Source organism: Ambystoma mexicanum, chromosome 10, assembly GCF_040938575.1.
Source record: "Ambystoma mexicanum isolate Mex_15411 chromosome 10, UKY_AmexF1_1, whole genome shotgun sequence".
Lineage (NCBI taxonomy): Eukaryota > Metazoa > Chordata > Amphibia > Caudata > Ambystomatidae > Ambystoma > Ambystoma mexicanum.
In genome coordinates this window covers 190,724,119-190,751,217 of record NC_090932.1, presented here as the reverse complement: position 1 = coordinate 190,751,217, position 27,099 = coordinate 190,724,119, and the positions used below count along the sequence as shown (strand labels likewise).

General features: G+C 48.0%; 1 protein-coding gene across 3 annotated transcripts in view; it reads right to left on the bottom strand.

Moving 5' to 3' along the window:
* The window catches only part of BIN3 (bridging integrator 3), a 381,110-nt gene that overhangs the window by 96,551 nt on the left and 257,460 nt on the right, over positions 1–27,099 (bottom strand). For all 3 annotated transcript variants that reach the window (XM_069617695.1, XM_069617696.1, XM_069617697.1), the window contains 3 exons: positions 16,051–16,187; positions 15,554–15,594; positions 14,902–15,043 (listed from right to left, as the gene is read on the bottom strand). In XM_069617695.1, the coding sequence (XP_069473796.1) occupies positions 14,902–15,043; positions 15,554–15,594; positions 16,051–16,187 (320 nt within the window). The remainder of the gene's footprint in view (positions 1–14,901; positions 15,044–15,553; positions 15,595–16,050; positions 16,188–27,099) is intronic.

The window sequence follows — 27,099 nt, the reverse complement described above, 5'->3', positions numbered from 1 at the left end:
GACATAAGGCGCCGGTACGAGGACTCAGCATGGGTGCCAGGCTCAGGCCGACAGAACTCCACCTCCAGAGAGGTGTCCAGACCACTGGTGTCGTGCAGTGACTGACGCAGGTCTTCAATCTGGCTGTGACCAGACAAAATCTCGTCGGGCACCTCCTCAGGCACCAAACCTTCCTCAGATCCCTCATCCCCCCTCAGAAATATAATCCAGAGGTCGGAAAGAGGGCACAGACAAAGGGACAAAGACATTCTTAGCCTTGGCCAGAGCCTTTCCAGGGGGTTCCACCGGGCCACGGGGTACCTCCGACAAACCAGCCTCGAAAGGCGTTGAGGGCATCGACGGAATCGGTGTCGACCGAGGCACCGACAACTTTGACGGCGTCGACACAGGCCTCGAGGGCGGAGCCCCGAGCGTGTCCTTTGACAGCCTAGGCGCTTCCTCAGAGCGGAGCCTCGAGAGAGTCCCTCGACGACCTTGGCGCCGCAGGAGTCGATGTCTTCCTCGAAGACTTCACAGGCTCACGCGGTCTCAAGGGCGTTGAAGACCGGGACCTGGAACGGGCATGTCTAGAGCGACCATCCTTGTCTGACCGGGACTTCGAAGGCGCCTGGTGGTCGCGACGACCACTCAAGCCAGAGGGCGTAGGAGTGGTGTCTCTAGCCCGGTCACGGCCGGCATCCGTCAAAGGCACGGACGGACCGGAGCCCTGCGATTGAAAAATTGCCATCATCTCCTTTCGGAAGGAATCCTATTCCTCAGGAGTGGAATGCTTGTTGGGACAAGCAACCCGCCGACGGGCGGAGTCCTCGGATGAGGACGGGGAAGGCGACCTGTGACGGCGCTTCCGTGAGTGCCTCGAAGAGGCAGAGGAATGGTGAGACCGACTCCTGGAACTAGCCCCTTTCCACCGGACTCACAGCGACGATGCAGAGAGTCGTCTGTCGAAAGTCCAGTGGATCGCGACTTCTGGGGTTTGGCCACCTTACCCATCGACAGCTTCTTCTTACGCTCCCGCAAGGCCTTCGATGTAAGCGACTGGCAGTCGACAGTCATCCGTATCGTGGTCCATCTCGAGGCACCAGAGACAAGCATCGTGCGTGTCAGTCGACATCATCTTGGACCCGCACACCTAGCACTTCTTAAAACACGACCGCGGGGTGGAAGAAGCCGAAGACATAATTTCAATACACAAAACGAACAGGTTCGAAGAACCGAAAGAACAGGATTCAGTAGAACCAAGGCGCGCCGAGATCTCCGAAGCAAACACGTTCGCGGAAAAAACGGAACTGAGGCTACGGGCGTTGTGCGTCCTACTTATAACATCCGGTGACGTCGGCTCGACGGAGGCCCTCGAGGCCAGCGTATCAACGTCATCGACATAGAAAAATGTTGCCGAAGCAGCACAGCTGTGGAGATTACCGTCATAGATATGGAATACGTCGGAGGACCCAATTCCCTCAAAAATGTTTCTAAGAAGAGCATCAGAATATGACTTCGCCCATTGACTGTAGCTGTCCTGGCACCCTAAGTACCTTCCTCAGAACCTATTGGCGTTGACAGTGCTTGTTCCATTACAGGTTTTAAATGTTCAACACTTTAATGCTGGGATAATAGATTCTCGCAAAGGGATGCAAGCAGTCTAACTGTTCTTGTAACCTATCAGTCTGTTCTGATCCAACCCCAACCTTTCCTTGCTTGAAACTCAATATTGCAAAGATGATGCTATATAAATGCTATACTGACCTCAAATGACGTCACCTCCGGTTGCTGGAACATATTTAACATTTGAATGAATTACTCACGTGCTTTATTGTTCACTTTAATTGAATCCTAACTTGGGATTCATGTTATAGCTAATTACTGCTTTTTAAAGAATGCTTTAAATATCTGCGTATAAATAAATACATAAATTATATAACTAAGTGTGTAAGTGTTCAATTGGATACTTGTATTTACCGATGTCATTGTACAGCTTGTTACCCCCTCTTAAGATGAGCCTGGCGGCTCAGTCACAATACCAACTTGTGTAGTACATGCCTATATTAAAAGGTGGATTAACGAATACAGAGAGAAAGTCTTGTGTAGTCCCACAGCAGTTGGACTGCACTAATTCTTACCCAACAATTGTGAATGCTGAAATAAGTAATTTTGAATACCGAACAAACTGAAAGACATTAAAAGCACTTTTGTATGCCACCCAGAGCAAAAGCAAGTTGTGAGCACTCGTGAGTGGAGAGAAAGAAATTTGGTACATGTGGCAGATACAATGGAATGCGCATTGTTTGAGACCCAAGCAGGTGCAAAATACCAAAAAGGGTACACGACGAGTGTTAGGTAAGAATTGGTGTAGTCACACTGTGTGAGACTACGCAAAATGTATCTGCTTGGAATTAGGTCACCCACCTTCCTTTTGCTATAGGTCTGTACTACACAAGTTGGTAGTGTGACTGAGCAGCCAGGCTGATCTCAGTCCCCACGACTGAGGCCCAGGTACAAAAGGATCTGCAGGACCTACAAAAGGAACAGAAGCCAGCTGGAACCAATTGCTTCAGACCTAAGGTACTGTAAAATAAGGGGTACTTACCTCTTGTCGTGTAGCCTTGCTAGCTCTCAGTTGAGACTTGCCTTTTGCAGAGTTGCTTGCAGCTTTGCCCCTCACAAGCCTCCCAGCGTGTGGCCCAACAGGGATTTCATTTTCTACAAAGATTTCTAAAACATTGTGCAAGACCTTTTACTTGCCTGCAAGAAAGGATTCAGCTCCCCTAGACTTTTGCTCAATTGACATTGGCTTTCCTGGCTCCCTGAAAGACTGTTCTAACCTCTGACATTGTGCTTTAACTTTCCCTCCAAAAAGTCACAATCTATTACTTGTGTAGCTGGGAAAGGGTTAATCTACATTGTACTGGGGGGGTTCAAAAGTACGTACCTGCTTAAGAATATTTGATAACCATTCTTTTATTTCCTAACCTTTTGACACCAAAGTCAGTATTGCTCCAAGTGTGCCAGTGATAGATCAATGTGTACAGTGACCTAGTTATTTAAGTCACCTCAGGGTGTAGGAAGTGTGTGTGCCATCCCAAACGGGTATTTACGGATTTATGGAAACAGAGTGTGTATTTAAGTATATTTTTGTTGTACATATTTGCTCCCTTCTAAGGAAGGCTTATTCAACTGACAAATTAATACATAATTGTTTAATCAAGAAACCTTGAGTGTAAGTGTTTATTTGGATACTTGTAATTGAAACTATGTTGCAACCCTACAGCTCACACTGACCCCTCTTGAGATAAGCCTGGCTGCTCAGTCACTTTATCAACTTGTATAGTACATGCTTATACCAAAGGTTGGGTTAACTATTGGCAAGAGACAGGGCACTTCATACAATCTTGCCCAACATTCTGGCACAAAGCTAGAGAGTTTGTTGGAAAATCACTTGTAGGGTCACAAGCTCTTAAGCCTGCGGAAAGCAGAGTTGGCATCAACTCTAAAAGGTAAGTCACTGCAAATCTCAACTGAGAAAAGCACAGCTCTAAGACAATGAGTTAAGAACCCCAAGTCTAAACGGTACCTCTGCCTTGAAGATTGCTCCAGCTGGATTCTGTCCTGTTGCAGCGATGCAGACCCTGGGTTCCTGAGCCTCAGTCGTGGGAACAAGAGGGAGGACGTCTGGAGGGCTCCTGCAGTGGCACTTCGGAGGTCGTCGGCAGCCACGTGCTCTTTTCGGTTCAGCGGCACTTCGTGGTTTCAGCGCTCGGTAAACAGCACTGTCGCGGATCTTGGATACCGGTAGGGCTTCCTTCCCTCCTTTGGTCCTGCACTATAGACTCTAGCTCGGGTCGTCCTGCTTCTGGAGGGTCCTTAGGAGACTCCTAGAGCTTCTGGCTCCGGCCGGATTTCAGACATTGCACTCGGTTCTTGCAGCAGCGAACTAGTACAGCCAATCAGGGAAGATGGTACAGTGGAGTTCGTCTCAGGGTTAGTTGGTCCCAAAAACCCAGGGGAAGAGGTCGTCCCTTCCGGAGCTTGTCTGTCTAACTGAAAAAGGAGTTTCAGCCCAGCAGCGGGGCTTCACCGGGCAATTCAAAGGTCCAAGAGGATGCTGCAAGCTTCATTCATGGTTCTTCGTCGGGTGTTTCTCCCAGTGGCCGACTGACCTTGCCTTTTAAGAAGGTTTCTCCCATTCATGTACAGCCTAGGATGTCAATCACACAGCAAGGTGTCTGTCCTGACAGCCAGCCAATCAGGACTGGTGTCAAAGCGTGGACAAAGGGTGGTTGCAGGCATTGTGGGGACAATTTCACTCAGCAGATGCCATCTCTGCACTTCTTGTAGATGTAGATGTATGAAATGTGACAGGCGGGCATCTGCTGGCAAAAAGCATGATGGTTCCAAAAAGAACAGGACCAGGAAGGAAAACTGTTTCCCAGCAAGCCCGGCTCCAGAACTACAGCCCCAGCAGCCCAGAAACTGCTACTAAACAAATCAGCCACACGGTGCCTGTAAACTCAATGGGAGACGCCCAGGCCAACGCCCAAGCTACCGCGCATGCGCGGAGGAACACACGTGCATGCGCAGGATCAGAGCACTTGTTCGTGCTCAACTTTTGTGCCAAGCGGACGTGTTGCAGTGAGCTCCCGAGTACAAACCCAACGCGGGGCCAGCCCTCGCCTGAAGCAGTACCTTCAGGCCCTGCATGCCAATAAGATAAGCGCTGAATAAGAGAAGCGCTCATCTTATTCAGTGCAAGGCGCTGCATGTTACCAACGTCCCTATCAGTGTTTACTTTCATTCGGGGAGGCTCCGGTTGCCACAGTGACAGCCTGCGAGTCGCGTAAAACGCTTGCGGGAACCTGATACGCAGAGACATACTAAAAGACTAATACTTACTGCATGCGGATGTCATGCCTGCTCATGTGAGACACTGCACAAGTCTAACGGAGTGTTAGGACTTAAAGGCACACGCTAATGGTTTTCCTTTTTGACAGGCGCACGCAATACTCACGAGCCCAGGTGTCCACGGGCCATGGACAGACAGCAGGACAATCCACAGAACGCACAAGTGGAAAGCCAGAGCTAAGTGCTTTCTTTTGCTTATCCGTATACAGTGATAATTGTGTTAGCTCCCAGAAAAGGAGCAGTCTTTCATTTGAATTGGCTTATATTCTGCACTAGGGTATGTGTTTGCTAATGTAATGTAGCACATGTTTTTACGACTTTCTCTATATCGCATACGGTTGTGGGGGTACTGTACTACCCACTGTGAATCCAGAGAGGCACAACTCAGTGCTGTTAACTGATTGCAACTTCTCAGGTGAATAGCTCAATGCTAATAACTGAGAGCCAAGTTTCTGAGAGTGAATGTATGTATGTGTTGCAGAGAGAATGCGCAGGTAAATCCATAGCGGTACTGGGCCTTGTTCAGGAGGCTTGCCAACATACTACCTACAGTACAGACCCAAAGATCAAGAGCCAAGGCGCATGCTTCCCCTTTAATCCCCTTACCTATCCATTACCTCACCCTAACCCTCAATCCAGTCTTCCTACAACCCCCCCCCCCCAACCTATCCAATCCGTGGACCCTAACCCTCTTTCCCCGTGGGGGTCGCGGTGGCCTGCGTTTATACACTCCAGGCACCAAGACCGCCAAGGGGAGGTAGGAGTTTGTGCTGCTTCTGCGGTGGACAGGACTTCGCCTTGACAGTAGCACAAACCCACGTATTACACAGCGCCCAGGCAGCACAAATTCAACCGCCATGGAGGACATAGCTCTAGTCTTACACAAACTGAAAACCGAGTTGGAGGCCACTAGGCAGAACTATGCTAACCTTGCCACTCGGGTCCAGGTACTCGCAGCCCAGGGGAGTCCGCTTCCCGAAGGAGGTCCCCCTCCAAGTCCGGTCCAGGTTATCACAGAACCACCCATACCCTTAGCTGCCCCAGAAAGATATGGGGGGCCACAGAAATTCTCTGTTTTTATCACGCAGTGCCAGCTGCATTTCCTAACCAAGCCAACTCTCTTTCGCTCTGATCAGTTGCGTACAGTCTGTCATTTCCTATCTTACTGGGAGCCGGAGCTTGGGCTATCCCCTTAGTGCAGAAGGATGATGGAGTTTTGTATGACTGGCAAACCTTCCAAGAGGAATTCGGAAAGATTTTCAATCGGAGAGCGGCTTCCCTAATTAGGGATTGAGAGTTGCTCAGCTTACGCCAGGGCAATAAAGACTTTATTTCCTACGTGACCACATTCAATCGACTGGTGGTGGAAGCGGAATGGCCTCACGAAAAAAGGATAGCCTTATTCTATCAGGGCCTCAGAGAAGAACTAAAGGACCTCATGGCGCAGATAGATCCACAGCCAGACACCTGCACATGGATGATTTTGGCCCTGCGCCTGGACCATCGTCAAGGTGAAAGGAGACCAGACAAGAGAAGGTGGGAAAACAAACAGGGTCCGATGAGGTTGGATTACCAAAGACCCATAATGAGTACCAGAAGGAGCGAGAAGACCCCGGAACAGGAACCCATGCAGATCGGAACGGTGCGAGGGCCAATTACAAAGGAGGAGAGAGAGAAGCAAAGACGAGACAAGCTATGTATGTACTGTGGCAATTCCAGCCATTTTGTGAAGGAATGTGGAGCCAAACCTAAGGGGCACCGCCGCTGGGAAACACCAGCGCTCGCCAGTGAGAGGGACGGATCTGCCGAGCCAAAGCCATCATAACGCCCCCATGCATATGTTAGCCAACGTGACTCATATCCTTAAGAACCATGTCACTGTTACAGGTATCCTGCAAACGCGCCAGTGTGACCAGTCAGTTACCCTAATGGTGGATTCAGGCGCCACAGGAAATTTCGTGGATATTCTCTACACCGAGAAGTTAGGGTTACCCGTCAGCCACAAAGGGAGTCATGAAGCAGTTTGTTCTGTGGATGGGTCACCATTAAAATCTGGGCCAGTAACGCAACACACAGGGGAGATGGTATTAAATATCCAGGGACACAAGGAACTCGTCTGCTTTTACATCATAGCAGCCCCCCAGTTCTGGTTTATCCTCGGTCTCCCTTGGCTCGCCTTACACAACCCAGTTACTGACTGGACTTGTGGAACAGTATGCTTTTCTTCAGACTATTGTAGCAAGCATTGTACTAGGAAGACAGGCGCGTAGTACAAGTCTTAGGGGCCATGCAGACAATAGATGCAGAGAAGACTGAGGGGCTGCCTCCTGAATATGAAGACTTCTGTGACTTTTTAGCAAGGCAGCAGCTGAGACTCTTCCGCTGCATCGGTCGTTCCACTGCAGGATAGATCTTGAACCTGGAGCAGCGCTACCATGCATAAGGATTTATGCCTTGACAGAGGCCGAAAACCGACACTTCAAAGAATACATAGACACCAACCTGCAGAACGGGTTCATCCGTCACTCTAACTCGCCGGTCTCATCACCCCTGTTTTTTGTCCCGAAGAAAACTGGAGATCTTAGAACCTGCATTGATTACCGTGCAGTGAACTGCATTACTATTCAGAATCGCTATCCCGTTCCTCTCATACCAGTCCTGCTGGATCAAGTCCGAGGAGCCACCATCTATACAAAACTGGACTTACGCAGAGTTTACCATCTGGTGCGGGAAGGAGACGAATGGAAGACTGCCTTTAGGACAACATTTGGACTATATGAATACCAAGTCATGCCATTCGGTCTATAACGCACCCGCCGTCTTCCAGCACTTCCTAGACAAGGTCCTCCGTGGATATCTTCACCGTAGTCTACATAGACGATATCCTAATCTATTCCCAAAGCAGGGAAGAGCACGTGCCGCACGTACGACCTGTCCTCCAGCATTTACAGGTGCAGCACTTATATGCCAAGCTGGAAAAGTGCTCATTCCATTGTACTATAGTGGAATTTCTAGGGTTCGTCCTATCGCCAGACGGGGTCAAGATGGAAACTCACAAGGTACAAGCTATCTTGGACTGGCCTGCCCCGAAGAAGATCAAAGTAGTACAATCCGTGTTAGGGTTCGCAAACTTCTACCATAGGTTTATTCAGGGATTCGCACAGAGAAGCCTGGCCATTACTCGACTCCTCAAGAAAGGGATACCCTTTGTTTGGAATGCAGAGGCGGAGCGCAATTTTAATCAACTAAAAGAAGCTTTTACCTCAGCACCAGTTCTCTTGCACCCGGACCTGACGCAACCATTACTGGTAGAAACTGACACCTCCAGCTACGCACTGGGTGCCATCCTATCTCAACAGGATCAATCAGGCCGCTTACACCGGGTGGCATATTATTCAAGGAAACTCAATGCAGGAGAACAGACCTATACCATTGCAGACCGCAAACTGCTCGCCATCAAGGCAGCTTTTGCCGAATGGAGGCATTACCTGTTGGGGGCACAACACACCATTACGGTTTTCACAGACCACCGCAATCTCCAGTTTTTGAAGTCAGCACAGGCCCTTACCCCACGGCTGTTACGATGGATAATGTATTTCGCGACTTAGACTTCGTGGAGACATATCGTCCAGGGCAAGATAACAAAAAGGCATACATATTGTGGAGGTATCTGGAACTACCAGTCTCCACTAATGTGGATGAAACAGTAAGGCCCATAGTGTCCCCAACAAAGATCATAGGCAGTGTGACCAGTAATCTGTTCGAGCAGATCAGGAACACGATGACAGCACAAGAACTCATCCAGTGGGAGGATTCTAAGAAGGAGCGTCAGGTGCTTAATGGAATACCCTACCAGGGGACGGCTGTGTTCTTACCCACTGCGGATCTGCGAACACGAGTGCTCAAATGGTGCCACGATTCCCCATTGGCTGGGCCCCCAGTTATAAATAAGACCCAATAACTGATCCAACTACATTATTGGTGGCCAAACCTCCACAAGGAGATCCGGGAGTATGTAGAGCACGGAGATCTGTGCTTGAAATAAAACTGACCATAAGAAGCCAATGGGTCTTCTCAGACCCCTACCCACGCCTAAGCACCCCTGGCACACCATTCCCTGGATTTCGTTGTCGAATTACCCTCAGATCAAGGATTCAATACCATACTAGTGGTAATAGACTCCCTAAGTAGGCCCACTTCGTTCCAAATAAAGGTCTGCCAACAGCTAGCGAGTTTGTGGATTTGTTCGTACAACACATTGTTCGCCTACATGGGGTATCACAACATATTGTCTCGGACCGGGGATCTCAATTCAAATACAGGTTTTGGCGTTTGTTCTGCAAGAAGATTGGCATCGAGCTACAAATGTCCAGCAGTTACCATCCTGAACCAGATGGAACGGCTCAACCAAACGCTTGAGCAATACCTCCGCTGTTTCACGCAGTACCGAAGGAGCTTGGGTGGAAACCCTGTGGTTGGCAGAACTGGCGTATAACAACTCCCAGCACACCGCTCCTGGTTACTCTCCTTTCTACACAACTTATGGGTATAACCCACGCATACAGCCTTCAGTTACCTACACCCCAGAGGTGTTACCTTCCGTTCAAGCAAAAATTGAACTGTCGAGACAAACCTGGAAAATGAAACACCAAAACCTAGTTAACGCCGAAGATAAAAGCAAGAAATATGCTGATAAAAAAACGCAGAGCCAGTCCGGACTATAAAGTGGGAGATAAGGCTTGGCTTTCAACACAGCATTTGCAATTGCCCGGATCCCAAAAACTGAAACCTTTTTCTTGGCCCATTTCAGATCACACAAGTTATAAATCCTGTGGCTATGCGACTCCAACTACCTCCGCATATGAAAATACACCAAGTATTCCATGTAGCACTCTTGAAAACTGCTGCACCTCAGACCCGTATGGAAAGACCACCACCTATTTTAGTGGATGAGTATCCAGAGTACGAGGTACGGGCTATACTCAAATCAGGGCTAAGAGAGGGTCAGCTGTATTACCTCAGATTGGGTGGGTTTTGGCCCAGAGGATCGATCATGGGAGTCTGCCACTAATATCCATGGTCCTCAGCTCTTGCGCCAGTTCCATCACAACCACCCCACTAAACCAGGCCCTTCTGCAGGGAGGGGATGTACTGTCATAAAGTGCAGGCAAAGTGTGGTTGCGGTCATTGTGGGGTCACTTTCACTCAGCAGATGCCATCTCTGCCCTTCTTGTAGATGTATGAAGTGTGGCAGGCTGGCATCTGCTGGCAAAAAGCATGTGTTCCAAAAAGAATAGGACCAGGAAGGAAAACTACGTTTCCCAGCAAGCCCGGCTCCAGAACTACAGCCCCAGCAGCCAGGGAACCGCTACTAAACAAATCAGGCACAGTGGGACTAAACTCAACGGGAGACGCCCAGGCCAACGCCCAAGCTACCGCGGAGGAACACACCCACATGCGCAGGATCGGAGCGCTAGTTCGCGCTCGACTTTTCTGCCAAGCGGACGTGTTGCAGTGAGCTCCCTAGTACAAGCCCAACGCGGGGCCAGCCCTCGCCCGAAGCAGTACCTTCAGGCTCTGCATGCCAAAAAGGTAAGTCCTTCTCTTATTCAGCGCAAGCCGCTGCATGTTACTAACGTTCCTATTGGTGTTAACTTTCATTCGGGGAGGCTCAGGTTGTCACAGTGGCAGCCTGCGAGTCACGTAAAACGCATGGGGGAACCTGATACGCAGAGACATAGTAAAAGACTAATACAAACTGCATGCGGATGTCATGCCCGCTCATGTGAGAACCTGCACAAGCCTAACAGAGTATTAGGACTTAAGGCACACGCTAATGGTTTTCCTTTTTGACAGGCGCACGCGTCGCCCCATGAGCCCAAGTGTCCACGGGCTGACAGCAGGACAATCCACAGAATGCACGAGTGGAAAGCCAGAGCTAAGTGCTTTCTTTTGCTAATCCGTGTACATTGATAATTGTGGTAGCTCCCAGAAAAGGAGCATTCTTTCATTTGAATTGCCTTATATTCTGCACTAGGGTGTGGGTTTGCTAATGTGATGTAGCACATGTTTTTATGACTTTCTCTATACCGCATACCATTGTGGGGGTACTGTACTACCCACTGTGAATCCAGAGAGGCACAACTCAGTGCTGTTATCGGAGTGCAACGCCTCAGGTGAATAGCTCAGTGCTGATAACTGAGAGCTAAGTTTGAGTGTGAATGTATGTATGTGTTGAAGAGAGAATGTGCCAGTAAATCCATAGAGGTACTGGGTCTTGTCCAGGAGGCTTGCCAACATAATACCTGCAATACAGACCCACAGATCAAGAGCCAAGCAGCATGCTTCCCCTTTAATCCCCTTACCTATCCATTACCTCACGCTAACCCTCAATCCGGTCTTCCTACAACCCCCCCCCCCCAACCTATCCAATCCGTGGACCCTAACCCTCTTCCCCCGTGGGGGTCGCAGTGGCCTGTGTTCATCCACTCCAGGCACCAAGACCGCCAAGGGGAGGTAGGAGTTTGTGCTGCTTCTGCGCTGGACAGGACTTCGCCTTGGCAACTGGTTGCATTCAGGCATTCCTAGAGACAGGGGAGTTTTGGGAACCTCCCTCATATCCTGCCTTTCCAGACACACTGGAGTCTGAGGCGGGCTTTAGGGCTGAAACCTGCCAAAGGAAAAACAAACAAAGGTCTCAGACCTGGCTCAACGCACAGAATAAAATCCCCAAAAGACCTCAAACAGAAAATGGTGAAAAAAGAAGGGGTCATTTTTGACAAAATGGTCACCCATGGGTACTGTACTGCAGCAGAGGATTCAGCCTGTGGTACAAAAGCACAATTGTAGGAAACCAACCACTGCCACCAGCCATTAAAAATAGTGAGGGTAACATAAAAATGGTACATGACAAGGTAGGATAAGGGGCTACTAGGTAACCCCCCCCCCCAGCACTCCACATAAGATGGGGTGTGCTGGACCTACAAAGAGAAAAAAGTAAAAGTCAATTTCACTTTACTATTCTTGGGAACAGTAGTTCACGCAAGAAAAGGTATTTAAACCTTAAGAGAAATCCACAGGACTTCTCAGTGACAATGCACTGAAGGTGCTGTGTGTTACTATACAAGAAGCAGATCTCTATTGAGTTTGTCAGACTCCGAAAACACAAAATCCAAAACGGGGAAAAACACATGAGAGAGCGAGAAGAGAGGGTGAGAAAAAGGTCCCACTCACTCAGGAGTTAAAATTAAAAAGTCCCATGTCCAGCAAAAGAGGTGGGGGTCTCCAAGGTTGAAAGGAATTAGCACAGAAATTGAAATTCTCCCTAACAATGAGAAACCAAGTATTGGCCAAAGCTAAGAGTTCAAGGAACTGCAGGAAACATGTATTGTGCATGATGGCCCGGCATGCCAAGGAACAGTGTTAGAAGAGTGTGCCACTGATAGAACCAAGCTTCACTGTCAAAGGAAGGCAATGGCAATTGTTGATGAAAAGCAGTCAAGAAGGGGCATTGGTTGCATGACCTGTAATGGGTGGACCATGTGGTCTAACAACTGCACCTAGACTAAGTGTCCCCCTGTATGGAGAAGCTAAGGGAAGTATCCATAAAGAAGCTTGTGTTTTGCAACAGTCGCTTATGTGATTTGAACATTAAGAAAGAGAATCATCTATGTAAGCCAGTGAAAAGTACTGATGTCAAAAGAACTGGGAAATGTTCAAAGGAATTGTGTTTTGTTGAAAGCTGGAAGCTTTGAACTCTTGGGGAATGGAATCCCTGTGTTGTATATACTACTTACTGATTGCATACAATTAGTTGTGAGAGCAAGTATAGGTTTTGAACACAGACATTTTAGTTGGACTTCCTAACGCAGACTATGCTTACTTTTCTTTAGGTAGGGAAATCCCACCTTAGAATAGGGCAAGTTATGCATTACTTCATCCTGCTTTTTAAGTTAATAAAGTTTGATAACAAACTTCAGCCTGTTGTCTGTGTCTTATGATGCCTTCACAGCTCTCCACTCTATCCAAGTCCCAAGGCTAGCGCAGGGCTAGGATACTTGCCCCAGGTTCGACAACCAAAGGGAAGCACTGTGGGACTTAAGGGACAAAGGGCTTTGCACCCAATATTATCCTATGGAGGACGGGGGGGGGGTACAGTAACACTACACCTCTCCCCACTCCCAATCGGGAGAAGTAACCCAGTGCATCAGCCAGGTAGCACTGTGGACACGATCTTAGGTCCTGTGCGCAGGTAAGGGGTGCCCAGCGGTTGCAGGTTCAAGTGCTTCTTCCAGTTGAGTCCAAATTCAATGCAATACCAGAACGTTGAAAAATGCAGACTTTTGCAGTGAGGACTACTTCCTTCCGGGCACTTCACAGGATGAATGAATACAGGTTCCAGCGACGGTCACCACTTCCATGTGGAGGACAGGCGATCTTCCAGGCGTAGTCAAAGATGCAGCTCCAACTCAGCGTCCTTTGATGCTAGGACACAGACTTCAAGCTGGCGACCACCAACGATGTGAGGCTTAAGGTAGAGCAGTGATTGCTGCAATGAGGTAGCCCACGAGGGAAACGGTCAGTCCAGGGACACTACCAAAGGCTCTTGGGGCATGCAAGCTCAAGAAGGTGTCGAGACTAGTTGGTCCCACTAGTCCAAGGGCTCAAGCACCAACAAGGGTCTTTGGAGATCAGGCGGAGGAGCAGGGCTTCAACGGGCCAATCACTGGAGGGGATGCTGGTCCACAGCAGAAGTAGTCCTCAGGTCATCAGCAGGCTGTTCTTTGCAGGAATCTTGGCTCCAATGTAGATCTGAAAATGGCTGCAGAAGACATCCTCTTATCCTGATTTGGAGCTGGAAGCAAGCCCACTAATGGTAAGGATCTGCCACATTCTAACAGATTGGTCAGCTCTGGTTTCACATCTGCTCAGTAGCAGACCCTCTTTCACAAAGGCATGTGGACTGGGAGCAGAAAAGCACACAAGCGCACGCAGCAGAAGCTTTCCCGGCCAAGTGCATGATTTTATATGGGCTTCCATGACTTGAGAGAGCAGGAAGGCCAAACTGCAATATGGTTAAAAAAACAAAGTAGCGAAACACCTTGCAGGATGGCTATCTTTACGTGCTAGCCAGCTTTAGTAGCCATTCGCAGTAAATGCAAAAGTGCACAAGTAGAATGAAATAAAAATGGTACAAATTAAACTGCTGCAACCAGCTTGTCTTAGGCACATAAAATGTAACCAAAAACCCATAAGAACAAAGGTGAAGGGGATACAGAGTATCCCTATTGAACTGCATTGTAAGATTGACAAAGTGCACACATTTCTAAAGAGACAGTCTTGATCAGTACTGACAGTCTTAGCGACTACCCAGTTTCTCTATAACAATGAGCAAAAGGCAAGGGAAGTGAAGCTAAAGGCGTTACTTCCCTTTCAAAAGTAAAGCAGGTTAAAAAATAAGCACAAAGGGTGTTCCTTTGAAATCAATGGGGGTGGATGGTGCAAAAGAGAAAAAAGCTTTCCCAACACCGCCCTACAGATAAAAACAATTTATCAAACATTTTTACTCCTTAAAAACCAAACAGGCAAGTACTACCAATTAAATAGAATATGGAGTACAAATGTGCCCAATGGACACACAAGAGCATGCTCTCGGATTCCATCAACACAGCTCAATGGATATGTTTAGATTATTGGTACCAGCATAGGAATGCCACAGAAAGGAGCTCTAATATTACTGCTAGCTGTCAAGAGAAACTTTAAAATAAAAATGCATCTTTGAATGTGCTCGATTTACTAGGAACCATGAACTAAGGATTACAAAATCAAGAGTGGCGTAGAGTTAAATATAGGGTTACCCTCTTAAAAAAATACTTCCAATGAGAGTGCAAAATACTTTTAGTCCCCAATGTACTCGCAACTTGAAAATATAGGAAGTAAAATACATGAACTTTAAAGTCTTATCTGAAGCCCTTGTCAAAACGAATTCTGTTGTCGATTCCACACCTGGTGCAGTTTGGCAAGGACCGGCCCAGTCTTCTCCTTCTCTTCGTACTTCTCCACCTTGGACTGAAGGCGTTTGTAGTCTTGCAACGTCTGCTCGCGTCTTTTCACTGCCATGTTCAGACTGGGGAAAACACTGCTGTACCTGATTGAGCACATCAAAAACACACATGAAGGACAAGAGGGGAAGTGACTTTACAATGTTTCAGTATTCACGTAATCACAAACAGCAGAAAAAACTGACAGCAGCGGTAGCTTTTCTCACATACACTGAATAGATGCAGCGTTGCAGGAGCTGGGCAAGGAACACAGACTGAGAACAGGCACACCACCAGCAGCAGTGCAGGATCCCCTCTCCCATGCAATGACATGTAGATTAATGGTAGCACAATTGCAGGTTCAACCCCCCACTACATACATACATACATACATACATACATACCGGACAGTACAGGCAGAGACAGACAGTGCACGTTTTCCTGAGGCCTAGATAAGCACTGGCAGCAGCAGTGTAAGCTTCCCACAAACATGCTCAACCTTTCTGGATGCCAGAGGTGCTCTCTGAAGCCTCGAACTTGAGCTCATTCGCCAACTCGCGATTTCACCATGAACCATACAGGAAATAAATTATTCCGAGTAGAGAAGGTTTACTTACTTTTTCAGAGGTTCTAGGACAGTTTTCTGGACCTGGTTCACCTGTATAATGAAAGAACAACTCTGATGTGCTTCCACGGGATAATGTCAGCAGTGTGCCCAACACTGATAAAATATAACATCCCTCTGTGCATGTATGGAACATAAGCAGGTACAGTGAAGAAGAATGGCTAAAAGAGTATTTCTATACAGGGGGTCGGTTTGCAGTAACACATTGAGGAAACTAAGGGGGGCAGGGGCAGAACCACGCCAGACTTTTGAAGGGAGATGCTAGCATTACTCATACAGTGATAGTTCAGATTCTAAGCCAAGCCCTGCTCTTAAAGGGACTCCTGCTAGGAGTGTTGCTGCAGCAACCTTAGATGGTAGAAATCATTCTATAACAAACATAGCATAGTATACAGGGATGAGTCCAACAACTCCTAATGCAGGAGCCTACTAGTGTTGGGGGAGATGGAGGCAGGGGAGGGAGTCTGGCACTGCACTACTGGCACCCACCTTCTCTTGGTTGAATGAGTCCATCCTTTTCATCGCAGTGTCCAGTGCGGTCACCATTTGCTGGAAGGCAATATCCTGCTCACACAGCGGGTTACCCAGAAGATCGGAGGATATCTTCACAGCTGACTTGGACATAGCTGTTGGGAGATGTAAATAAAATAATGCCTTTTTATGACTCACCTAATGCAAACGTACTTGATCAGGGCAAATATAGGCTGCACAGCAGTGACAGAAGCAAATGAAGGGAGTTTGTGGCAACTCTGTAGTCAAGAAGAAAATAATGTTATGAGGATAAAAAAGGCGGGATAGGGAGTGCATATAAAGTGCCATGGCAAATCAAAAAAGATGGCATCTGGTGACCAGTGGCAATTGGAGAGGGTACATGGCAGAAATCAGCACTGGCGATTGGGCTGTTCGGAAGGCAAGTGGTTACATTTGATAAGCAAGTGGGCTACCGAAGGGGAATTTCAGTGAGAGGGAGGAATCGGACACAATAGAGTCAGAACTCAGGGGACAAAGAAAACAAATGCCACAGTAAGTGGGAGAATAACCTATTACTACAGTTTAGCATTTGGTACGTTTTTAACATGTAGTCACTTTGTAGAATATTCCCCAAATTGACCAGTTAGAAATCCTTGGTAGTTCAAGACAAAATAACAGCTTTAAGATGCCACAAAATCATTGGGGTTGAGCTGTATGTTCTTTGAAGCTCTTCCTGACCTTCAACAGGATTTGCTGCCTTCCACTTGATATGATTTAACCCATCTTATGATCAGATTCGAAGCATGAACATGGACAATATTAAGCAAAGGACCATTTTTGGGGGGCGGGCAGGCTGGTTCACTTGTGAACATATAACTATTAACTGTTTGATTTATTGTTTTGTTTTGTTTTTAATGCCACCAGTGCTGTGAGGTTTAAAGACCAAACCATAGTGGACGAGCAGGGCTTCCACCAAGTCACTGGTAGATTTCCATTTATTTATAACACTTTGGAACAAGGACCGTGGGCATAGAAGCGAAGACAGAACAAAAAGAGAAATATCAAGCAGATGCGAGAGCAAATCACAGGTAACTACAGGAGAGAACAACATTCAGGTTTACTCACACAGGAGGGTCTTTAGTCTGTGTTTGAAGGGGTATAGTGAGTCACAAGATCTGAGGTCAGATGGCAAGGCATTCCAAAGGTGAGCGGCTGTCATGGGAAAGCAAACTTCGAGGACAAGAGATCATTTTGCTTTGGGAGTCACAAGCAGGTTGATGTGATTAGATCTGAGCGTGCACCTGAGTGGGAGCCATTCCCGCATGGTGTACAGATAGATGGGACTTTTCCCATAGAGACAGTTGTGCACAATACAGATTGTGTGAAACATCACACGCTTCCTGATTGGAAGCCGTTGTAGGGATTTCCTGACTGAGGATATATTGTCATGCCCACACGTTTGTTAACCCCTCCATGTGCCCCACCCCGACTATGTCCCAGAACAGGTACTAGGTCTCGTGCTCACCTATCCTCCATTCCCTCTTACAAGATTAGACATCCTGTTGCTGGGAAGAGTTGGGGAAGCCATCGGAGAATGCATCAGGTGAGTAGTCATCGCCTCTATCACAAGTGGCGACTCCCCTGGCGTTTGTCCACACTGCAGAATCGGGCCGCCTCTGGCAGACAATTTATAAGGGCGCCAAACCTGCACGATCCCCGGAACGTAACCTGGCCACGTGGTATGGCTCCCGCCGCCCATACTCCAATACAACAGACGGGCTTGTCTGTTCACCACGGCACAGCATCGTGGGTCGCTGTGACAATGGCCACGCCCCTTCTGATCACTGCATCCTCATTGAACAGTGAATCGAGCAACATTCAAGCCTCTACTATCCAACACGGTGATCACATGACACGTAACGCGTTCCTAGAAACCACGTGACATGGCTCTCAGTATATAAGGAGCTCCCGATTGCTACAAAGCGCTTCTCAACTGTTTGCTTACGCTGTTTCAGAGCTCACCTACGTTCTTGTGCTTGATCTACTGTTTTGACCACAGATTACGTATTAAGGACTTCTTTGCCGTTTCCTCTTGGTACTTCTGCTTGGACTCATTGAACTCTTGGAAAGACCGACCACGGACCGCTTCTTGGATAAGCTTCAGTTACCTCCTTGGCAAAGTCATACCCGGACTCGCTTTTGACATTCTTGTGCTCCAGTTTCCAATCTCCAGGAGCATCCTACTCAGGTGTTACCAGTGTGGCAATCCCCAACTCCTCCTCTGGCTTCCCTGATCTCAGCCCACAGAGGGAACAGGTTTTACCCCACCATTTCGGCCTTTCCTTTAGTGGTTTCTGGTAGGTGACATTACTGCTTCTTGTTATTCAGCTTTGTTTGCCCTGTGTAATCCTGACCTTACTTGTCCCTTTTTTCCTTTACAGCAGTCATCTGGACCACGTGGGTATCCTGTTTCTCCACCTGTGGCCCTAAGCCTCGAACAGCAAGTGACTATCTTCTTGTAGTTGGTTGCTTAGGGATGGAGGTATTCTTGTTCCTCGCGACCATCAAGTCTTGACATATATGCTCATGTATTTGTATTTAGTTTATTTGTAAAGTGCAGCCAGGCCCGTGGGCATCCGGGCGCATAGTCTTGCATGACATGCGTTACTTACCGTAAAAGCATTTCTGATGGTTGTATCTGCTTAGATTCACATGCTGTGCATAGTCCGACATCCAGTGGTCACTGCAGAGTATTGCATCTTGTTTTTCGAAAGTCGAAAAGGGGACGTTGACATAGGCGTGTCTGTAATACTATCCCTACAGTGACGTGTAGTGTATCCAAAATCCCTCACGCATCGAGGTCCTTCTGTTTGTATTTTCTGCCACGAGGGAGCCTTATGACTAACGTGAGTGAGTACAGAAAAGAGAGAAAGTAATAAGACGTTTATGTTCCTTCGATCTGCAGGGGTAGGAAGGGTGGGCGCATGTGAATCCAAGCAGATACAACCATCAGAAATGCTTTTACGGTATGTAATGCATGTCTTCCGATGCTTGTTAATCTGCTTAGAATCACATGCTGTGCATAGACTAGCGAACAGTACCCCGGAGTTGGAGGTGGGTTGTGAGAAGGAACAGTAGAGAAAAGATGTCTTAGTACTGCTTGTCCCACCTGGGAATCAGATCTAGAATGGGCATCTAGACAATAGTGTTTTGTAAAGGTGTGTACAGAACTCCAAGTTGCCGCCTTGCAAATGGACTCAAGGGGAACATTTGCAATTAATGCTATGGATGCCCCAGTGCCTCGAGTAGAATGTGCTCTAGGCTTGAAGGGCAGTTCTCTCTTAGCAAGAGTGTAACAGAGTGATGCATTGGACAATCCATCTAGATATAGTGGATTTGGAAACTGCCTCTCCTTCTCTTCCTGCCGCCACTGAGACAAAGAACTGATTAGTCTTTCTCATTGGTCTAGTTCTTTCCATATAAAACATGACCGCTCTGCGCACATCAAGTGTGTGCAGGCTCCTTTCTCCCAGGTTGATGGGTTTTGAAAGAACGTTGGTAGTTCTATAGACTGGTTGACATGGAATATTGAAATTAACTTGGGTGCAAACCTAGGGTGTGTGCGTAGAACCACCTTGTCTTTGTGAACTGTTACAAAGGGATCTAGTATAGCGAGCGCTTGCAGTTCACTCGCCCTCCTAATGGAGGTGATAGCTATCAAGAAAGCAGTTTTAAGAGTGAGATCCTTAAGGGTTGCTTTATGCATGGGTTCCAAGGGGGAGCCCATTAGCCTGGTCAGTACAACATTCAGGTCCCATCCGGGAGCTGGGTTAGATATAGGAGGGTGAATTCTTTTCACTCCCTCCATGAGGGCTTTAATAACTGGAACTTTCCAGCAGGACACCTTATGTTGAGACATAGTGTAGGCAGAGAGTGCAGCTAGGTGAACTTTAATAGAATTAAAGACTAACCGAGTCCAACAAGTGAGTCAGGTATAGAACAATCTGTGTGGGAGAGCAGTCAACTGGGTTGATGCTCTTTGACTTACACCAGATGACAAACCGTTCGCTAGAGTAGCAGTAACAAGTGTTCGGTTTCCTTGCTTCTCTGAGAATGTACATGCATCTCTGAGGGAGCTGCAAATGTCCAAATTCATGACCTCAGGAGCCAGGCTGCCAAGTTCAGGGTCTGTGGGCATGGGTGCAGTCTTTGGCCCCTGTCCTGTGACAGCATGTTGTACGGGCAGGGTAGTTTCACCAGAGGCGACAGCGACATCTCCATCAGATGAGCAAACCAGGGTTGTCGGGCCCACATGGGGGCCACCAGTATCATGGTAACTGGTTCCTGGTGCATCTTGTGCACTACCTTGTTTAGAAGGGGAGTCGGGGGGGGGGGAGCGTAGACAAATTTCCCTGACCATGTTATCCAGAGACCATTCCCCTTGGAGCATTTCTGGGGGTACCCGGAGGTGTAATCTTGGCATTGGGTGTTCTCCAGAGTTGCGTACAGGTCGATCTCTGGGAAGCCCCATTCTGCGAAAATGTTGGAGACCATGTCTTCGTGAAGTCGCCATTTGTACTCTGCGGGCAGAGAGAAGTCTCTGCTGAGTTCGTCTGCCAGAAGATTGAGTTCCCCTGGTACATGTTGAGATGACAGGAACATGTGTTTGAAAGCCCACTTCCACATGTTCTGGGATAGCTTGGACAGTCCTGGAGAGTGAGTGCCACCTTGCTTGTTGAGGTAGTACATGGCTGTGGTGCTGTCTGAGGATCAGCACTGTTTTCCCTTGTAGGTGTGTCTGGAAAGCCTTCAGTGCTTTGAAGACCGCCAGCAGTTCCAGCAAGTTTGCGTGTTTGGATGACACACTCGGAGTCCAAACTCCATGTGCAGTCTGAAGGGATAGGTAAGCCCCCCCATCCGGTGAGGGATGTGTCTGTGGTTAGAGTGGCTTCCACTGCAGGGTTTTCCTTCGAGCACCATCGCAGCGAGAGAACCAAGGCCTGCGAGACCACCACTAGATCGACCCATTGTCCGCTGGCCTGACACCACTGGCTGTTGAAGTACCAAATAACTACATCACGCCATCATTCCTAGCAATCCCATACCCTTGCGTACCGTCACCTCCCGACTGGCTACATATTGAGGGATCTGAAACAGCATGTTTTGGACCCTCTCGTTGGAGGGGAAGACGAGGCAGTCCTTTGTTCGAATTAGAGCCCCTAGGAATTGCTGGACTTGGCTGAGGTCTAGACTGGACTTCTTCTCGTTGATGGAGAAGTCCAGGTGGAACAAAAGGTCTACAGTCTTTTGGGTATTTGAGAAGCATGTTTCGTAAATGTCCCGTGTTATGAGCCAGTCATCGAGGTAAGGGTAGACTGAAATGGACAATCTGCGCAGGTGTGCCGCTGCCACTGCCAGTACCTTCGCGAATACCCTTGGCGCTGAAGCTATGCCGAAGGGTAGTACTTTGAACCGATAGTGTTTGCCTTCTATCATGAACCTGAGGCATTTCATATTTCAATGTTGCCAGCGCACAGGAAAGTATGCATCTTTCATGTCCAGTGTTGCCATGTAATGCCCCTGTGTGAGCAGGGGGAATCACCTCCTGCAAAGTCATCATACGAAATTTCTGAGGTTTTACGAATTTGTTCGCTGGGCGCAGATCTAGTACAGGGCGCATGGTTAAATCCTTTTTGGGTACACGGAAGTACACTGAATAAATACCCTCCATTACCTGTGATAGAGGCACGACCTCTATTGCTCCTTTTTCCAGCAGCAGTTAGACTTCCTGAAGAAGGATGGAGAGGTGTTCTGGTGATGGGCGTCTTCCCCTTGGGGGGCTGAATGTAGGGGACCGACTGAATTCGATGCAGTAACCGTGGGGTATTGTTGACAGTACCCAACGGTCTGTTGCAATTCCCTCCCAAGCTTGTAGGAATGATGTTAACCGGCCCCCGCCTGGAGATGCATAGGAGGGGACCCGAACTTTCGGGTCATTTGGTGTTGGCAGCCGGGGAGCCTATGGGAGTGGGACCCCGACCTCTTCCCTTGCCACAACATTGTCCTCTCTGAGCATATTGTCCACTGGTTCCCTCAGGGGACGACCAGTTGCCTGCTGTGGCGTATTGTTGTTGATTTTGTCGTTTGCCACGAAAAAAGCTTCTGTTGCCGTAACCTCGCTTATTAGGAGGTCTTGTGATTTGTTCCAGAGTCTTTAGAGTTTCAAATTCCTTTTTAGCCATCTCCAGTGCGTCGTCAACCGCCTTACCAAACAAGTTCGAGTCTTCAAGGGGTTTGTTGATGAGGGACGCCTGGTTTTCTGGCTTGAAACCTGAGTTTCTGAGCCAAACATGACGCTTAAGAAGTACACCCTGGACTAGTGACCGGCTGCAGCATCTAGAGTGTTCTTGATGATACTTTGGTTTACCCAAGTACCTTCTGTCACAATGGCTAACAAACGTCTTCGCAAGGGCTCAGGGGCTTCTTGTAGGCCTTAACAATCCCCATTGGGCATCCGCGTAGCTTGCCAACAAAGTATTGTTGGCAATCCGCGTGAAGAAAGCTGCAGAGGATGTAATCCTTTTTTCCAAGGAATAAAGCGGCTTTCCTTCCTTGTCTGGGGGTGCTCCACTAGTAGATAGCGGAACCCCCACCCTTTTCCTCGTGGTGGTTACTACCATGGAATCAGGTTTGGCGTGACCCCTAATATATAAGGGATCCGACGGTGAGGGGCTAAAAAGCTTCTCTATTCTTGGGTTGACCCCCCCTAACCAATGCAGGTGTGGATAAAGAGGGAACGAGGCGTCTCTTGACTGAGGCAAGAAGGGGTATGGTTTGGCTAGTAGGTGGTTTTTCCTTAATTATCTTCTCCACAAAGTCTACTTCTGGGGGGACTTCCCGTGTGTCAATTTCAAAATGTGCTGCCGCCTGGCGTAGCATTGCATTGAAAGTGGGTTGGTCATCCACCGGTGATTGGTTTCTGACCGGTGTGGTCTGAGGAGAGGGCAGATCTAAAACGTCAGGGTCTGTTGACACCCCTGGAGACTGCGAGGGCTGTGGTTCACATATGTCTGGGTCTTCTTCAAAGTCCCCTACAGGGTCTTGTAGATCCTCAGTATTTAGGAATTCTTCATCTTCCTGAAAATGTGGGTCCTCTTCAGTGAGGTCATATGTATCAATTTCCTCCTCAAGTGGGTCAAAGAGTCTTGGATATTTGGCCCTAGGGTCTTCATGGAGTCCCTCTCTTGACCTTTTGGGTGTAACGTGTTCAGGGGTGGACATAAACCTATCTAGTCTGGCCATACATAATTGAAATCTTTCCATAGTCCACTGGGATAACCCTGAACGGTCTAGTGGCGGAAAGGTATGCTCCTCCACCTCTAGTCGTCAAGATCTCTCCCATAGCGTGAAGGATATACCCCCCGTCGCCCTCTGAGAACCCTTCTCGTGGGCCCGACACTGGGGATATAACTTTAGGTCATTCCTCCAGCGTGGGGGGAGGTTCCGGCGTACCCTCCGTAGGTTTAGGTGTCTCTCTGACCTTGAGAGAGAGTGTCGACGACTCTTTCGCCGCCTGTTTCTGAGCGTCAGTGGAGACTATCCTAGCTAAGCTTTCCACGACGAGCTTGTCCATCGAAGGCTGGTTGTGAAAGGTTTTCGGTGGAGCCGGAACCTTATCGTCGACGGACGCTCTCTTACGAGGAGTTTCGCCAGACGTTTTGGTGATAGTGCCCTTAGTTGGACGGCCCAGTCGCTAGGCGCGCATGCGGCTGTGGGGAGGGCTGGCGACCCTTATGGTCAGTGGAGGCTGCCGGTAGAGTCGGCGTCTCCGTTGGCGCTGGGGCCTTCTTCGACTTACTCGAGGAATGGCCGTGGGTTGTGCGTTTAGTTTTGACTTTTTCATGTGCGTCGGCGTTGCCGGGGTGTACATCCCCATAAGTAGGGCGTGAGCCGAACTTTTCTGGGCCGGGGACAGACGCGGAGGAGCGGGAGCGCTCCTTAGAGAGGTCAACAACCTCCGATACGGAGGTAGCGTTATCACTGTCCCCCTCGTCACATTCGGCGGCAGCGGGTGAGAAATCAGCCTTCAACATAGCGTAGGCTGCCCACCTCTTGACCCTGCGGTCCTTCAAAGTTTTTGGACGAAGGAGTTTACAGGCCGCACAGCCGGCCTCGTTATGGTTGAGGGGTAAGCAGCGGTTACACCGCTTATGTTTATCCTTCCACGTGAATTTGCTGTTACAAGGGCAAAATCTAAAAGGAGTCCTCTCCATAGCCGAGGATGTAATAAGTGATAATGACCCCGAAGGAAAGGGGGGGGGGGGGGAGAGAAAGGCATTCTAGAAGAAAACAGAAATGTCCACAACAACCCCCACTCTCCCTGTGTAGGCCGGCGAGGCCGGTCCACGTGTTTTGGGCAGCGCCGATAGGATCGCCTCTGTCGAAACCACCGTCGAAGATCTTGACTCAGCAGGGAAGTTGCTTAGCCGTCGAAGAGGGCTGGAGGCGGTTGAATAAAACGATAACTGACAAATCGACCAAGGCTCGAATAAATGGTAATGGCAATGTCTCTTACGAGCTCTGCATAAGGCGACCAGTATTCTGGGGGAAAAAAACAATCTGAGGGACCTCGACGCGTGAGGGATTTTGGGTACACTACACATCACTATAGGGATAGTATTACAGACACGTCTATGTCGACGTACCCTTTTTGACTTTCAAAAAACAAGATGCAATACTCTGCAGTGACCACTGGATGTCGGACTATGCACAGCATGTGATTCTAAGCAGATTAACAAACATCAGAAACACAGTTACAGTACATTTGCAGCCCACAGACAATCCGGATTGCATTGTTCTGGACCACTTGAAGACGATTCAGTTCTCCTATACCCACGCCCTGTAGAAGACTTGCGCAATAGTCAAGTCTTGACTCAATAACGTCTTGAGCAATCTATCGGGAAGAAGAAACGGACGTAGGAGGGCTAGAAGCTTTAGCTGGTACGATGAACAGGTGACTAGATGACTAACACAAGCCTTCATATTTAGCTCCTAATCTAAGATAACGCCTAGCTTTTTCACTTTGGGTAAAGTCTTAAGTGAACAGCCTTCCACTCTAAAGGCTTTATACATGGGGTCAAGGTTACAAAGCGTGTGGGATGTGCCCACAATCATAAGTTCAGTTTTGGCATTGTTGAGGGCCAGTCCATTAGACCTCATCCAACTAGATATGCAGTTGTATGTGGTGTTGATTATCTGTCTTTCATCAAACCCGTCAGAAGGATTAGACACTGGGTATCATCGGCAGTTTGCGTATATCACACCTCTGTCATCCAACTTTTTGAATAGGGACAAAGTGAAAATGTTGAAGAGTGTAGGTGACATGAGCCCTGCGGGACCCCACAGGGTAGAATGGAGCCATCTGCCACTTCACTATATACAATAGCTGTACGTTCTGACAGTAATGACAATCCAATTTGCAGCACCCACAGAGAAACCGGCAGAGACTTGTAGCAGCATGGCATGATCAACTAGATCAAACGCTGCTGTCAGGTCTAAGAGCATCCGCAACGCAGTCTGACACCATCAAGAAGTTTAAAGAGGTTTGTCTTCAAATCTAGTAGGGTAGATTTAGTGCTATGGTGACTCCTGAAACCCGACTGCTTGGGGCCTAGAATGTTCCTACAATCTAGAAAGGCCTGGATTTGATGGAGAGCAATTTTGTCCATGATTATTAATAGGAACGGTGTGTTACTTAATGGCCAATAGTTACCAGCCACTGAGGGAAAGGGCGCAATTCATGCCTGTTTAATAGTTTTAGAAACGCAACACTCTCCAAAGGAGAGGTTGGTGAAACTGGTGATTATGGGGGCAAGCAGATTGGCACAGGATTTGACGATGGGTGCTGGCCAGATGTCCCCCTTGCAGTTGGTTGGTTTCAGTTTTCCAGGGTGGCCAGGACCACTGTCGCTGTGACTTCGGTGAACACAAAACAGGGTGTGGGAGCACTAGGGTTTTCTGTGCTCTTCTCTGAAGAGGTGTTCAGTAGAGAGGTAGAGCTAGTGGCAATGTCGGCTTTGATGTTATCCACTTTGTTATGTATAGAGTTCTGTATGTTTAAACACCATTGTGCATATTTCTTAAATGAGTTGGGGGTGGGGCAAGGGTTTTCTAATTCAAGATCTTGAAAAGTTCCTTAGAGTTGGAAGAGTCCTTATTAATCCTGGTTTGATAGAAAAAATGTTTGTCCTCACAAATAGCTAGTTTGTGGGATTTAACAGCTCCACAGTATATTAATTGTCTTCCGAGGACAGGGATTTTTGCCACTTTTTTAGTGCTTAGTCTTTGGCAGATTTCAATTTGCGAATATCCTCTCTGTATCAGGGCTGTGAGGGTTGGGATTGTATCAATCGTAGTTTTAATGTAGCCAGGCTATTCACGGCCTGAGACAACATTGTTTCATAGGCGACTGCAAGTTGTGGAGCAGACTCAAAACACGGAAGGCTCCGGTGACTAGATGTGACTGAGCAGTAAATCTTCTATTCTTAGGAGAGGTAGATGTTGGTATGAGGTACAGATCGCTCAAAATGGAGGCCAACTAAAATATTGCCCACACAAGACATATGGAAAAAATATATACAGGCATTTAGCTTACAATGTGCCACAAACTAAGATCAACTATAAGGTGTCACACACACACCATCAATTAGTAATTACAATTGCTACAACAATAGATCCACAGCTGCGATTGGAAAGTGGGGACAAAAATGGGAGTTAGCAACAATATTATAGATCTTAGATCACCCATGATGAACCAATGCTTCCAACGTCCATCTGTTAGGTAAGATTTGCACAGAACTGGAAATCTTCCTTACCTGGGACAACCCCAGAACTTTTTGCTTTATTAGTGGGATAGTTTTGCATAATACCTCAGTGAGTGGGAACCTTTTCCAAAACTCACATAATCTTTAACTCTTTTTATGGGTGTCATTTTTAAGACTCTCCATAGTGTATTTTTAAAGTTATCCTCTTTAACAACTTATTGGCAATAAGTGCCTGTTTTTGCTG